This window comes from Suricata suricatta, chromosome 4 (assembly GCF_006229205.1).
Source record: "Suricata suricatta isolate VVHF042 chromosome 4, meerkat_22Aug2017_6uvM2_HiC, whole genome shotgun sequence".
Lineage (NCBI taxonomy): Eukaryota > Metazoa > Chordata > Mammalia > Carnivora > Herpestidae > Suricata > Suricata suricatta.
In genome coordinates this window covers 88,023,611-88,037,144 of record NC_043703.1, presented here as the reverse complement: position 1 = coordinate 88,037,144, position 13,534 = coordinate 88,023,611, and the positions used below count along the sequence as shown (strand labels likewise).

General features: G+C 38.2%; 1 protein-coding gene across 2 annotated transcripts; it reads left to right on the top strand.

Moving 5' to 3' along the window:
• The first annotated feature begins 29 nt into the window (after positions 1-29).
• MRPL30 (mitochondrial ribosomal protein L30) lies at positions 30-12,150 on the top strand. 2 transcript variants are annotated; one of them, XM_029937171.1, is made up of 6 exons: positions 30-133; positions 4,431-4,508; positions 6,379-6,459; positions 10,346-10,492; positions 10,704-10,777; positions 10,860-12,150. In XM_029937171.1, exons 2-6 carry the CDS (start codon positions 4,458-4,460, stop codon positions 10,990-10,992), a joined length of 486 nt encoding a protein of 161 aa, XP_029793031.1. In that variant the 5' UTR covers positions 30-133; positions 4,431-4,457; the 3' UTR covers positions 10,993-12,150. The 2 variants fall into 2 exon arrangements, with proteins under 2 accessions (XP_029793031.1, XP_029793032.1); XM_029937172.1 differs by lacking the exon at positions 30-133 and adding an exon at positions 1,174-1,306.
• Positions 12,151-13,534: the final 1,384 nt, after the last annotated feature.

The window sequence follows — 13,534 nt, the reverse complement described above, 5'->3', positions numbered from 1 at the left end:
TCTCATTTTATGGCCCTTGAAGCGGGGGGACGTGGCCGGAACTAACGTGCTGGGGTTTGCTGTGAGAGCGCCCTGTGGCGGCTGGGTTTGAGGGTTGCGCTTGGTGCTCTCCTGTCTGCTCTGCTTCCCCTCGGTAAGTTCAGGCTGAAGAATATATAGGAGTATTGCATTTTTGCCAGAATTACGTACCTGGGAACGCCGTGGAGATACGGATTGATTTTCTTATTGGATTCTGAGTTTGCGGGTCGCCGTAACCTAAGTGGGTCTGCGCCCTTTCACTGTCCCTTGGTTTCGCGGAAAGCCAGTGGTCGACCGGATCCAGTTTCGCAGTTCCGGAACCGAGCGGCTTGCTGAGCCCGACTCTTGGAGCGCAGGGGCCGACCCGCTTAGGCAAGATAGTAGGGAAGGGAATTCAGGATTGTTCTAGCAGTTTTTGTGCTGCTGTTTAAAACTAATTTCGGTTTCCCACTCGGGATCAGCGTAACTTGAATTTTTGGTTAATGAAGATAAAAGCTTGCTAATTGCATCTTAGAAGGCAAAACCTTCCGGAGTTGGCAGTTAAAATATTTACCATTTTACTAAAAGCTGTAATTTTGCAATTAAGTTTTTGATCACCCAACAAATCTGCCTGTTTTGTGAATTTTCGCCAACAGGCACTGAGTACTGTTACTTGTTAGTCATTAGGAATTAAAAGAAGGGACATTTTTTGCCTTCAGAGATCTCGGTTAATTAAAAGGAAAATTCTGTGTTGTACTTTTCAGTGTTTTCCCTCCTTTTGTCATTAAGTAGATGTCTAAAACTGTTGGGGTATTAACTGGGGGCAAAAAGCAGAAAATCCCCTTGGTAGCCTTCCCGCCAAAGGTACATTAATATTTTACTGATAGCTTTCCATAGTTTTTCTGTGTATACACAGTTACATTTTTTAATGGAAAAGGGATCATACTTCTCATGATGCATGTGTTTTTCTACTTTTGCAAGAGAAAAAGTTACAGTAGAAGGCAGCATAGTTGCTTCAAAGTCCAAGAGTTGTGTGCATAATTATAAAATTAACCTTTACTTTTATGAAAACTTAAAACTCACAGTCACACTTTCTGAAGTCTGTAAATATAATTCAGCAAAAATTCATGGTGTGCCTACTACATGACAGGTGCTGCTTTTGGTAGATGCTTGGGATACATCTGTGAATAGACAGGGCAGACCAAAAAGCAACAACAACAACAAACAAAATTTAAAAATCGTTGTCCTTGTGGAATTAACTATTACTGGGTGGAGACAGTAAACAACAAACCTAACAAACTGTTAGAAGGTAAGTGCTACGGAAAGAACACCCAGTGGAGTGAGGAGTGCTGACAATTGTAGGTGGTCAAAAATGTTAAATAATGGAATCAGGATAGACCCCACTAAGAAGAGATTCGAGCCCAAAATTGAAGGAAGTAAGGAAACTAATCATGTGAGTATCAGGAGCATTGCAGGAGAAAGAACAGCCAGTACAGAGGAGCATGTCTGCCTGGCAACTTCTAGGATCTTTAAGGGAGTCAGTATGTGTTGATTGAGCCAGGGAGTAATTGGAGATGAAGTCCTAGAGGTAGGGGTTAAGGACTGGCTATTGCTCTGAGACATTATTTTTTTTTAATAAATAAACTTCTTATTTTAGAATAATTTTAGATTTACAGAAAAGTTGTGAAAATAGTAGAGTTCCTATATACCCCATATCCGATTTCCCCTTTAACATCTAACATTAGTATGATACGTTTCTTAGAATTTATGAATCAATATTGATACATTATTAGCCAAAGTCCATAGTGTATTCAAGTGTTCTTAGTGTTTACCAGATGTCCTTTTACTGTTTCAGAACCCCATTTAGTAGTCATGTCTCCTTACGCTCCTCTTGACTATGACAGTTTCTCACTTTCCTTGTTTTTGGTGACCTTGGACAGTTTTAAGGTAGTCAGGTATTTGGAAACATACTCCCACCATTTTTATTTTTTAAATAGTTCTTTTCTAATGCTACAAAATGCTTCAGGTTCATCTTAATATATTTCCTGCGGTAGCCCTAGCATCAGCCATTTCTCAAAGGAGCCCTGGTTCCTTTTGTTAGAGAATGCTAAGTTCAGGGTGCTGAGTGTGCTCACTGCTACTGGAATGCCATTGCTTTTTGGTCTTATCAGCTAACAGAGCTAACCCATGTATATATACATCCACATCTGTGATTATTTCTGTATCCATCAGTGTCTATATTAAGCTAAATATGAGCTCAAACTCTAAACCTGTGTCATTGATGACATGGATTATTCTAGCTTTCTCCTCTTACATGTTACCTCTCACTTCAGCAGTGAGAAACCTGGCTCATTGGAAGGTTTTGAGAAGAGGAGTTGACATGATTTGATTTGGGATTTTAATGAGATGGTTGCTGCTATGGAGAAGAAATCTTATGGAAGTTGGAATGGAAACCGGAAGGCCAGTTAGGAGGCTTTTGTTGAAATCTAAGTGATAAGAGAAAAGAATAAAATGTGAAGCCAAATGATGTGGGTTAATATATAATGTTTAATTTGGGAGGAAGAAGTATGGTAGAAAAAATAATTTATCATTACCTATTTGATTGGAGGGCCAGAAGATTAAATAAGCATCTCTTCTAAGGAAACCTCAATTCAAAATATATATTAACATCCAGCCAAGCAATGGCTGATTATTTGCACTAGATACTAATTTGAACTAGAAATTCTTATGCTGTCTAGTAATCTTTGAAGTCTGACTAAGAGTTATGAAATTTTGATGTACTTCTGATTTCTGAGTTGAGCAGACCATAGTTCTAACCCATCAGTTGATTCAAACATTCATAAACAAACACTGTGCTAGATGCTAAGAGTAGAAAATGAACAAGATAAAATTCTGGTTTTCATGGCACTAAGTATTTAGTAGTTAAGACTTCTAAAACTGATGCATAATTAATTTTGAGAGACTAATTCAGTTGCTGAGAATTTTTCTAAAGTCTGGCTCTTTTAATGGGACATTTTGCATTGATTCCCACAACTTCATTGCTTTGTCCACATCACAGGAAAGATTTGAAGAGCTTGAGTGAGCCAGAATCTGGTGGATTCACTGAAGTACAGCATTTACCCAATTTTAGTGTGTTAGGGTATTATTACAGCTTTGTAATAATTTTATAATAGTAAACACTACCATTTGTTGAATGTTTCCTATGACCTAAAAACTGTTTTTAGGTGTTTTTAGAATGACTCATTTGGGAGGTAGGTGTTATTTTGTCTGTCCTTTTGGGGAAAAAATTGAAATACAAATTAAGTAACCTATGAAAAATATATATGTAACTCATAAACCTCATCTTTCTGCTTTTAGTATACATCATATAGTAGGTTGTAATCATTGTCTGTCTAAATGAACATGACTATTTTACATCATAGAAGCAATGCATATTCACTAAGAATACTTAAAAAATGCAGTGTGTTCAAGAAAGAAAGTTAAAGTTTACTTTTCAACAGAAAGGCATTATGATTTAGTGAAAAGGCACTGGGGTAGGAATTACGAGAATTGGGTTCCAGACCATATGCTCCTTGGATAGATGTCCTTCAGTCAATGATTGAATTTCATTTTCCACACACATAGGATAAGATTGTCAATTCTAGAGGCACCTGGGTGGCCCAGTTAGTGAAGCTTCTGACTTGATTTTAGCTCAGGTCATGATCCTAGGGTTTTGGGCTCCATCCTGAGCATGGAGCTTGTTTGTGACTCTCTCCCTCTCCCTCTGCCCTTCTTGCTCGCTCCCAAAATACATAAAAAAACATTTCTTTTTCTTTTTTTAAAGAAGTTTGTCAATTCTAATTTTGGGAGTCCAGATTTCTTCAGTCCGTTATTTTTGTAATTCTGTTACAAAGCATTCTTTAAAAATTTTTTTGTAATGTTTACTTATTTTTGAGAGAGAGAGACAGAGTGTGAGCAGAGAAGGGACAGAGAGAGGGGGAAACACAGAATCTGAAGCAGGCTTCAGGCTCTGAGCTGTCAGCACAAAGCCTGGCACAACAGTTGAATTCACAAACCACGAGATCATAACCTGAGCTAAAGTTGGATGCTTAACCCACTGAGCCACCCAGGTGCCACCTGTGCTCTTTGCTGAAGAAATTAAATAGTAGTAACCTCCTTTGCCCATTTTTGTTGAATCAACCTAGTTTCTAACTCATCTGGCAAAAATAGGATGTAATGAATGTATAATTACCACCTATGGTTTTGCTGAACTCTGAGTAAAACATTTATCATAATTTAATGCTTACTCTTATTGTATTAAAATAACTAAGATTTTACTGTTAAACTTCAATCAAGTTAAATTAACTTGTCTAGTTTTTTAATACTACAGAAATAGGCGCCTGCCCATTTCCAAGACATATTTGACCCATGGATCTATTTTATGCTTGTCATAGCCTTTGCAGAGAACAGTCACCACGCTCATGGCAGGGATTTTGCGCTCATTAGTTCAGAGGCCCCCAGGAGGACTCCAAGTAAGTATTTCTTTTCAAGTATTATCTCTTTCTCTTTTTTTTTTTATTCCTTAAGAGTGATTTCTCTTTTGTAATTAACAAAGCAGGCAAGTTAAACTGTACAAGTTCCTTTTTTTAATATACATTAAGGGTTTTTTTTTAATGTTGAGGGTCAGTTTTATTTATGATTTTTCTGCAGATTTAAAATCACAAAGATTTAAAATCACAAAAGATCTTTTCCTGGAGAACATGCTGGTAAAAAATGGCCAGTGTTGATTGCCCTTAATCTTTTTAAAGTTTTAGGTTTTTTTCCTTCAATTATTAAGAGTATATTTTCAATCATAGAAAATATATGGAGGAGCAGAAAGAAGAAAAGCACTCTCCCAGAGATCATTGTTTGTATTTTCATGTAACTCCTTCTATTTCATAAAGAAATTATAGCAGTGTAGCCTAATCCATTCATGAGGCCAGAATAGATATAGACCTGCTGCTGGCCATAGATAGTAATGTTAGGTGCTTTACATACATTGCCATGGGGCACCTGGATGGATCAGTCAGTTGAGCATCTGACTTCAGCTCAGGTCATGATCTTGCAGTCTGTGAGTTTGAGCCCCTCGTCAGGCTCTGCTGACAGCTCAGAGCCTGGAACCTGCTTCGGATCCTGTCTCCCTCTCTCTCTGCCCCTCCCATGATCATGCTCTGTCTCTCGATAAATAAATGCTAAAAAAAAATTTTTAATCTTTAATTGTCTTAACCTTACATTAATCCTGGGTGGTCAGTAATGTTTCCTTCTTAAATAGCTGAGGAAATTGACTCTCTCAGAGGTTAAGTGTCTTATTTCTCACAGATGGTAAACACAGAGGCAGGATTAAAATCCCATATTTTTCCTTTCCCTCCCTCATTCACTCCTACTTACTCTCTAGTTGTTTATGGACCTCTGCAAAACAGAGAAGCCATAAAGGGAATTGCCCATCCAGAGGGAAGATTCCTGAGATGAAGGATTGGCAGTGAATCCTTTTTCTTTAGCAGACTGAGAGCAACAGGACTGGAAGATTGTAGAAAGGAAATAAGAAATAGGAACTAGGAATGTTGGCATTGTAGGGACTAGAAAGAAAACTGGCAACTCATTTTCTGTTACATCAATTGTTGAAGGTGAATTATTCTACATTGTCTAGAGTAAAGGTTGGCAACCTATGGCTTGCATGTCAAATTCAATCCACCTATTTTTGTAAATCAAGTTTTATTAGAACAGAGCCACACCTACTTGTTTACATATTGTTTGTGGCTGCTTTTGCCCTACAGTGGCAGAGTTGAGACTTTGCAGTGGAAACCACACAGCCCCAGATTTGGAAATATTTGCTGTCTGGTTCTTTATAGAAAAATATTTCCAACTCTGGTCAAGAAGTCTATATTTGACTCATATGGGAAATTTAAGAAACAAAACAGATGAACATATGGGGAAAAAGAGAGGCAAACCAGAAAACAGACTCTTGACTATAGAGAACAAACAGGGATGCTGGAGAGGAGGGGAGCAGGGGGTGTGGGCAGTGTGAGTGATGGGTACTAAGGAGGGCCCCTGCTGTGATGAGCATTGGGTGTTGTATGGAAGTGATGAATCGCTAAATTCTACACCTGAAACTAAGATTGCACTGAATGTTAACTAACTGGAATTTAAATAAAAGCTTAAAAAAAAAAAAAGAAAAGTCTATATGTGTTTTTGCTTTATAATGTTAGTGGTAAGATGAGATGTATTCATTCAGCTAAGCGGCTGAGATAAATGTTTGATAATTATAGGTTAGGTAAAGACAGACTTTCGTCACCTAAAAATTGGTGAGTATAAATTTCTTCACTAGCCAGAGGTTTTTAAAAAATGTTTTCTATCATGTTTTAGACTGTAACAAAAGATGTGGAGTCTCTCATTTGTACAGATTGGATTCGTCACAAATTTACCAAGTCAAGAATTCCAGATAAAGTAAGAACAAGGGTTTGGGGTGGGAAGGGGGTTAGTGTAGCTATTTTTTTTAAGCATGTTATGTTTTAAAAGGTAGCTACTTGTGTAATATTGAAAACTTGTACTTTGATTTATTGGTGGATATCCACAGTAGTGTAGAGTTTAAAGAACACATGGTAGAGTTTATCTAAGTAATGATTCTTTTTAAGAAAAAAAAATTTGCCACTGGCCTTTGAAGCAATAGGATTTTATCTTCTTCGTATCTGTTTATTCCTGCTTATGGTTTTTGTGTTAACGTTTTGTGTTTTCATATCACCATTGTCCTCAGAAAACAGTGGGTCTTCCTCCAGCTCAGACTCCGTCTTTGTGGTTCTTTGTGTTCACTTTCTATATTGACTATTGCAACTTGGGATCTTTGTATTTTCTTTGCTAAATTATGTGTACATATCATTCTTTCAGAAAACACTAGCTAAGCCCCCTACTGACATTTGTTTTATTTTATTTAAATGAATAGGCTTTATTTCTTAGAGAAGTTTTTGGTTTATAGAAAAATTGAATAGAAAGTACAGAGAGTTCCCATATACTCCCTCCCCCATATATATAGTTACCCTGTAATTAACATTTTGTATTGGTATACATTTGTTAGAATTGATGGACCAGAATTGACAGATTATTATTAACTAAAGTCCTTAGGCTGCATCAGGGTTTACTATCAACGTTATACATTTATGGCTTTTAACAAATACACAGTGTCCTGGATCATTAGGATATCATACAAATATTTTCACTGCCCTAAAAATTCTCTGCGCTTTACCTGTTCATCCCTCCCTCTCGTCTCCCAACCCCTGGCAACCACTGATATTTTTACTGTCTTTATAAGTTTGCCTTTTCCAGAATGTCATGTCATTGGAATCATGCACACATAATCTTTCACACTGGCTTTGTTCACTTAGCAACATGCAGCTAAGGTTTCTTGGTGTCTTGCCACCACGATTGCTAGCTTTTTGTTAACTATACTTAATCAAAAGAATGATAAATCATGAGTTAGCTAAAACATATCTGGATAGAATTAAGGAAAACCATGAATTCGAAAGATCAAGTTATGTTCCGTTAACGTGGCTGGGGACTCAGAATTCAAACAAGTTTCTGGAAATAGTGAGAGTTGCATCTTTGTAACATGAGTTGTGTGGCTACGCAGCTCATTTATTTTTATTACAGATAATATTGGGTCATATGGATGTACCATAGTTTGTTTAGCCATTCACCTCCTGAAGGACATCTTAATTGCTTCCAGTTTTGGCAGTGGCGAATAAGGCATTTGTGTGCAGGTTCTTGTAGGAACCTAAGTTTTCAACTCATTTGAGGTAAAAACCTAGGAATGCAGTTACACACGTGATGGAATATATGGAAAAGACTACATTTAGTTTTTAAAGCCTGTTTTTTTATGTGTTCCCCACCCAATTTTTTTATGGCAGTGAAATGTATATACAGTGTACTGTCTCAGCCATACTTAAGCGTACGTTACAGTGTTATTAAATGCATCCATATTGCTGTGCAGTCATCACACTATCCATCTCCAGAACTCTTCCTCTTCCAGTCATGGCTTTTCTGCTGCTGTCCTTTCCACTACTGTATTGTCTTGTATCTTTTCATGTATCTTCATCTATAAAGTTCTGGAATAAAAGGACAAATATAGATGTTAGCGTTCCTTTAAAATGTGCAAGGCAGTGATTTTGATTGCCAACTGTAGCAAATGTGAAAACTCAAACTTCATGGAAATGACTCTGAGATGTGTATCTCCAGTGCTTGCCTATCTTTTTTTAATTTTTAACGTTTATTTATTTTTGAGAGAGAGACACACATAGAGTGTGAGTAGGGGAGGGTCAGAGAGAGAGGGAGACACAGAATCAGAAGCAGACTCCAGGCTCTGAGCTGTCAGCACAGAGCCTGATGCAGGGCTCGAACCATGAACCATGAGATCATCACCTGAGCTGGTCGGCCACTTAACCAACTGAGCCACCCAGGCACCCCAGCTTATCTTCTAAACTTAGTCCTGTATTCTCACATGTTCCTAGACCCTGCTTCTTGGATAATGCATTTCAGGTTAAACATATCTAGAATCAAACTCATCATCTTACTTTCTCTCCATACACCCAGATGAAATAGGATGCTCGTCCTGTATTAATTATGTCAGTTAATGCTACCATCCTTTACCTGATTTCCCAAATCAGGGTGAAGGTGTGTCTCATCTCAAGCCCTCCTTTTCCCCTATTCACCACAAACACATCTATTTTACTGTCTAGAGTCCCCAAGTGAGTCCCTTTTCTGTTGCAGCTACTGTAGTTCAGGGTCTTAAACCAGGGCCACAAATTTCCTGGCAGCAGTCTCCCACTCCCACTTCATTTTGTCCTCTTATAAGTATATTCTTTCTGAGTCTCTTAAAATTGTAGTCATGTTGCTTCAGATCTTTAAGAGCTCTGTATCCTGCCTAGAAATTTCTGAAGGCTCAGCACAGTTGAGCAATTTAACTTCATCCCCTCCATTGCTTTTCATGTTTTATTTCCTACTTGAGCCACACAGAACCACTTGGTTTTCCCAGATATCTTGTGCTCTTTACACTGTTTCTTTAACTCTTCTTTCGTTTTCTTTGGTGTACCTGCCCCTTCCTCTGCCACCATTCTTCTCAGCCTGCATCTCTTCAAAACCTTTAGAAAATATAAATGAGCAAAAAGAGCCAAAAAGCAACCTAAATCCCACCACCTGTAGACAGCCACTGTAAATACATTCCACACCCTTTTCTGTTATATGTTTTTAAAGACGTAAATCATCTCATGTGAAATGCTTCTTTAGCTGCTGTCTTCATTTAGCAATATAATGTGAGCCTATCAGTAGATAAGTTTCTACAATATTCCTCTTATGATTAAATAATACCCTTTTTGATCAAACTGCCAGTGTGTGTGTGTGTGTGTGTGTGTGTGTGTGTGTCCTTCCTTGGTCTGATTTCCCAGAGGTGGTATGACTCGATCTAATGTCTTTGAGACCTTTATACATACGTAAGTGCATGTAGATACACATATGTATATTACATGATTCTTAGAATCAGTATTTATGCAGTGTATCCTGTGTACACACTCGTGCATTTGGTACAGGTGAAACAAATACAAGATCCTACTACACGTAGTGGTGCGGAGTTATTTTTTTCCTCAAGAATGTAATGGCCATCCTTCAATGTTAGTAGCTGCTAAGATTGTAAACCTTACTGGTTTTGATGGCAGCATTGTCTCCCATGGGATATATCATAATTTATTCAGTTGTATCATATTTTATTGGTTTTATTATTATCGCTAGTTTTATTTCAGATGTATCCTTGTAATTCCAGTTAGTTATTCTATGAGGAACATGGATGTGGCCTTTAAATTTTTCAGTATTACAAATAATATTACCATGTACATCCTTATTCAGTACATTTTATGTACTTTTGATTTTTTAGAGAATCAGTATAAATGGCAGCTCTGTGGAGCTGTTTCTGGCCCTTTGTAGGCAGTCATATGTCTGTACTAACACATACTCATGTGTTCCTGTCATTATAAACTTATCATCATTGTCCTGGCAGGATGGGGTGGAGGGATGCTGCCGTATGGTGCTAATATGGTCTCCTGGCTTTGGAACTCTTTAATGTCCTCTGGTCACTCCTGCTTTACTCTTAAACAAAACAAGTCTTTGCCTGTGTGATATTTTTTTCAGAGTATGAAATCCGTAGACTTTGAATAATCAGTTTGAAGATGAGGATTTCAAAAAGATTGGGGATGAGATCGTTATGCAGGTGTTGGAGGGTGGTTAAGAAAGAAAAAGGAGATACATAGAAACTGTAATTGAAACCTTACGATTTATAATTCTTCTTTCCTAGGTATTTCAGCCCTCACCTGAAGATCATGAAAAATATGGTGGGAATCCACAGCACCCTCATAAACTACATATTGTTACCAGAATAAAGAGTACAAAAAGACGTCCATATTGGGAAAAAGATATAATAAAGATGCTTGGATTAGAAAAAGTAGGCAACTATTTAAGTCCTCTTAAATTGGTTGTTTAAACTTGCTTTAAATTTTATAATTTTTAAACTTTAAGGTACATTTTTATTATTTCTTTCATTTAAATGTATTATTTGGTGGAATTTATTTGAAAATTTGATTCTGACAAAATGAGCCTTCACCTTAACATTTCACTGTAACATGGGGCCATAATACTTTTTCCTTTGTTCATAGGCACATACTCCGCAAGTCCACAAGAATATCCCTTCAGTGAATGCAAAACTGAAAGTGGTTAAGCATTTGATAAGGTTTGTTGTTTGTTACTTCAGCTATTTGAAAAAAATGTATTATTACCTAGTGTAATTCTAAAAGCATTTTCTTATGTCACAGAATCAAGCCCCTGAAGTTGCCACAAGGACTTCCAACTGAGGAGGACATGTCTAACACGTGCCTCAAGAGCACCGGGGAGTTAGTGGTGCGGTGGCATCTCAGCCCTATGGATCAGGGAGCAGCTAAGTCCTGATGACAGAGCAGTGTCACATTTTAAAATGTGCATCATCTTTATTTAAAGATAGAAAATGTCCTCATTAAAATATATTTTAAATACTAGTCATTTTCCCTGGGTAAACATGGTGTGATTTCTTCCTTATATAGATTTGGAGGTCCCAGTGCTGGTATTCGATTTAACTCTCTTTTCCGATCGTTTCACTGCAGAATGGGCAGGCATGGCATTGTTTGAAGATCTGGGTTCGGATGTCACCTTAGCAGTCACCATTGACTTGTTTAAAATATTGTTTTCTCTTTTAATTGAATGCAACAAATTCTGTGAGTGTGTCTTTGAGTGAGCAGTGTGTTGCGTGTTGGAGAAATGCAAAGCTGACCAGAACATGGTCCCTGCCAATCAGGAGTGTAGTCTTTCTTGCTAGAGAACAGATTTGGCCTCAGTTATTAAACACTGGGCATAGTTAGATTGACTGCTTTGTGCTTTAGTGTCTATAAACATGTATGTAGAGTTGGCTGCATTTTATTCTTAAATTTAATACCAAAAATAGTATCTTTTCTAATTATAAATCTAAATTGGCCCAATTTTATTGATGTTCTTTGAGTTCCTAAGAAACCTCTGCCAACAGTTGAGGTATTATTTAAAAGACAAAAAAGAAGGAAGAAATCTTTTAGGAAGAATAGTTTTATTTCCTTTTTTTTCCCTATTCAGATACCTGGAGGGGTTGGGAGAAGTAAGAATTGTAGGAAAGGTTCAATAGTGGGGAGTTTTGTGGCAGCTAATCAAAGATGATGGTTAAGAATCTCTGAGTTCTAGGTACCTGTTATTTCCCTTTGTCTCTTGTGCAGTTTAGTTTGGGCAACAATAACATTGGCATACTACTCATAATTTGTGGTCCCAGTATTCATCTTGTCATAGGTCTTGATGTTTTAGGGCAGAGATGCTACCTGAAATGAAGCCAGATATCGTTAATTATTAAGCTTCAATGCAATTACAATTTCAATTCAACAATTACAAAATATCTAATATGTGTAAGGCCTGGAGGAGATCTACAGCCAAAGGACACTAACTTCAGAGAGCTCATTCTGGCTGGAGAGCAGCCTGTGTGCTACGACAGAATGTGTCCGTAATGGAGGTGGTTTGAGGATGACTGCGTTAATAAAAGCTGGTCCCGGCTGATTTATGGCCATCTCTTTCACTCTAACTACTATTAATGTTTAAAATGGGGAAAAGAGGGGCGCCTGGGTGGCTCAGTCGGTTAAGCCTCCGGCTTCGGCTCAGGTCAGATCTTACGTTTGTGGGTTCGAGCCCCGCGTCAGGCTCTGTGCTGACAGCTAGCTCAGAGCCTGGAGCCTGCTTCCGGTTCTGTGTCTTCTTCTCTCTCTGCCCCTCCCCCTCTCATGCTCTGTCTGTCTCTGTATCAAAAATAAACAAAACACTAAAAAAAATTTTTTTTTAATGGGGAAAAGAACATTGGTTAATTTTTACCCAAAGTTTCTAATAAAATTTAGGTAAGTAATTTTAACTTCAACAACCCATGACTAGAAAAAAGGACTTAAATGTTAAGTTGAATATTTGAAAGTGAAATTGTCTAGAAGAAAAGTCTATAGGGCAAACATGCATAGGCTAATGCATTAGTTTTCTATTGCTGTGTAACTAATTACTACAGACGCAGTTGCTTACAGCAACACACGCTTCTCCCACTGTTTCTGTGGGTCAGAAGTCAGGGCTTAGCTGGGCTTAGTCTGCTTATGGTCTCACAAGGCTGGGTTCTCCTCAAAGCCTTGACTGGGAAAGGATCTGCTTCTAAGCTCTCTCATTTCATTTGCTTGTGATTGTAGGATTCATGGCAAGTTGTTTCTTCAAACCCAGTATTGAAGAGAGAGACTAGCATGATGTATGCTAATGAGAGAGCATAAGGCAAACTGACAGGCCACAACCCCCCCCAACCCCCAAAGCAGGTGCGATCTGTGTGATAGTCCTTCAGCGCTCCTCACTGCTCAAGAACAAAGGAAAGGGGAAAAACAAGTATTTAACTGATAGAGCTCATAGTCCTGCAGGACCTAAGTCTCCATCACCCCTCCATAGTGAGGTGGGAAACAGAGGCAGAAGGAAATGGCAGATAGAACTAAATTTCCTAATAACCTGCAACCCATTGACAAGTACTTGAGGCTGGCAGAGTAAAATGTTTCTCCAGGAACCCCTAACTGTCATAATGTTAATGCTTTGCTAGAGGGAAAAACAGCCTTAGCTTGACAATAGCTAGGCCTCCACTATCCTGTGAGTCTTCTTTAGCATATGAAAATCTCACTAAAAATTTCCCCTGGATTTTACCTCCTCCAACTCCACAGTATATAACCAGTCTTTCCTCATGGTCCTGGGCAGCTCTTCCTGCCCACAGGTCCTGTCCTCATGCCTCAATAAAATCACCTTTTTGCACCAAAGACATCTTCAAGAATTCTTTCTTGGCCATCAGTTCCAGACCCTGCAAACCCCACTACCACCCCCAAAAACCTCATCATGTGCTACACTCTTAGGTAGTCATGCAAATGCAGTCATGTAC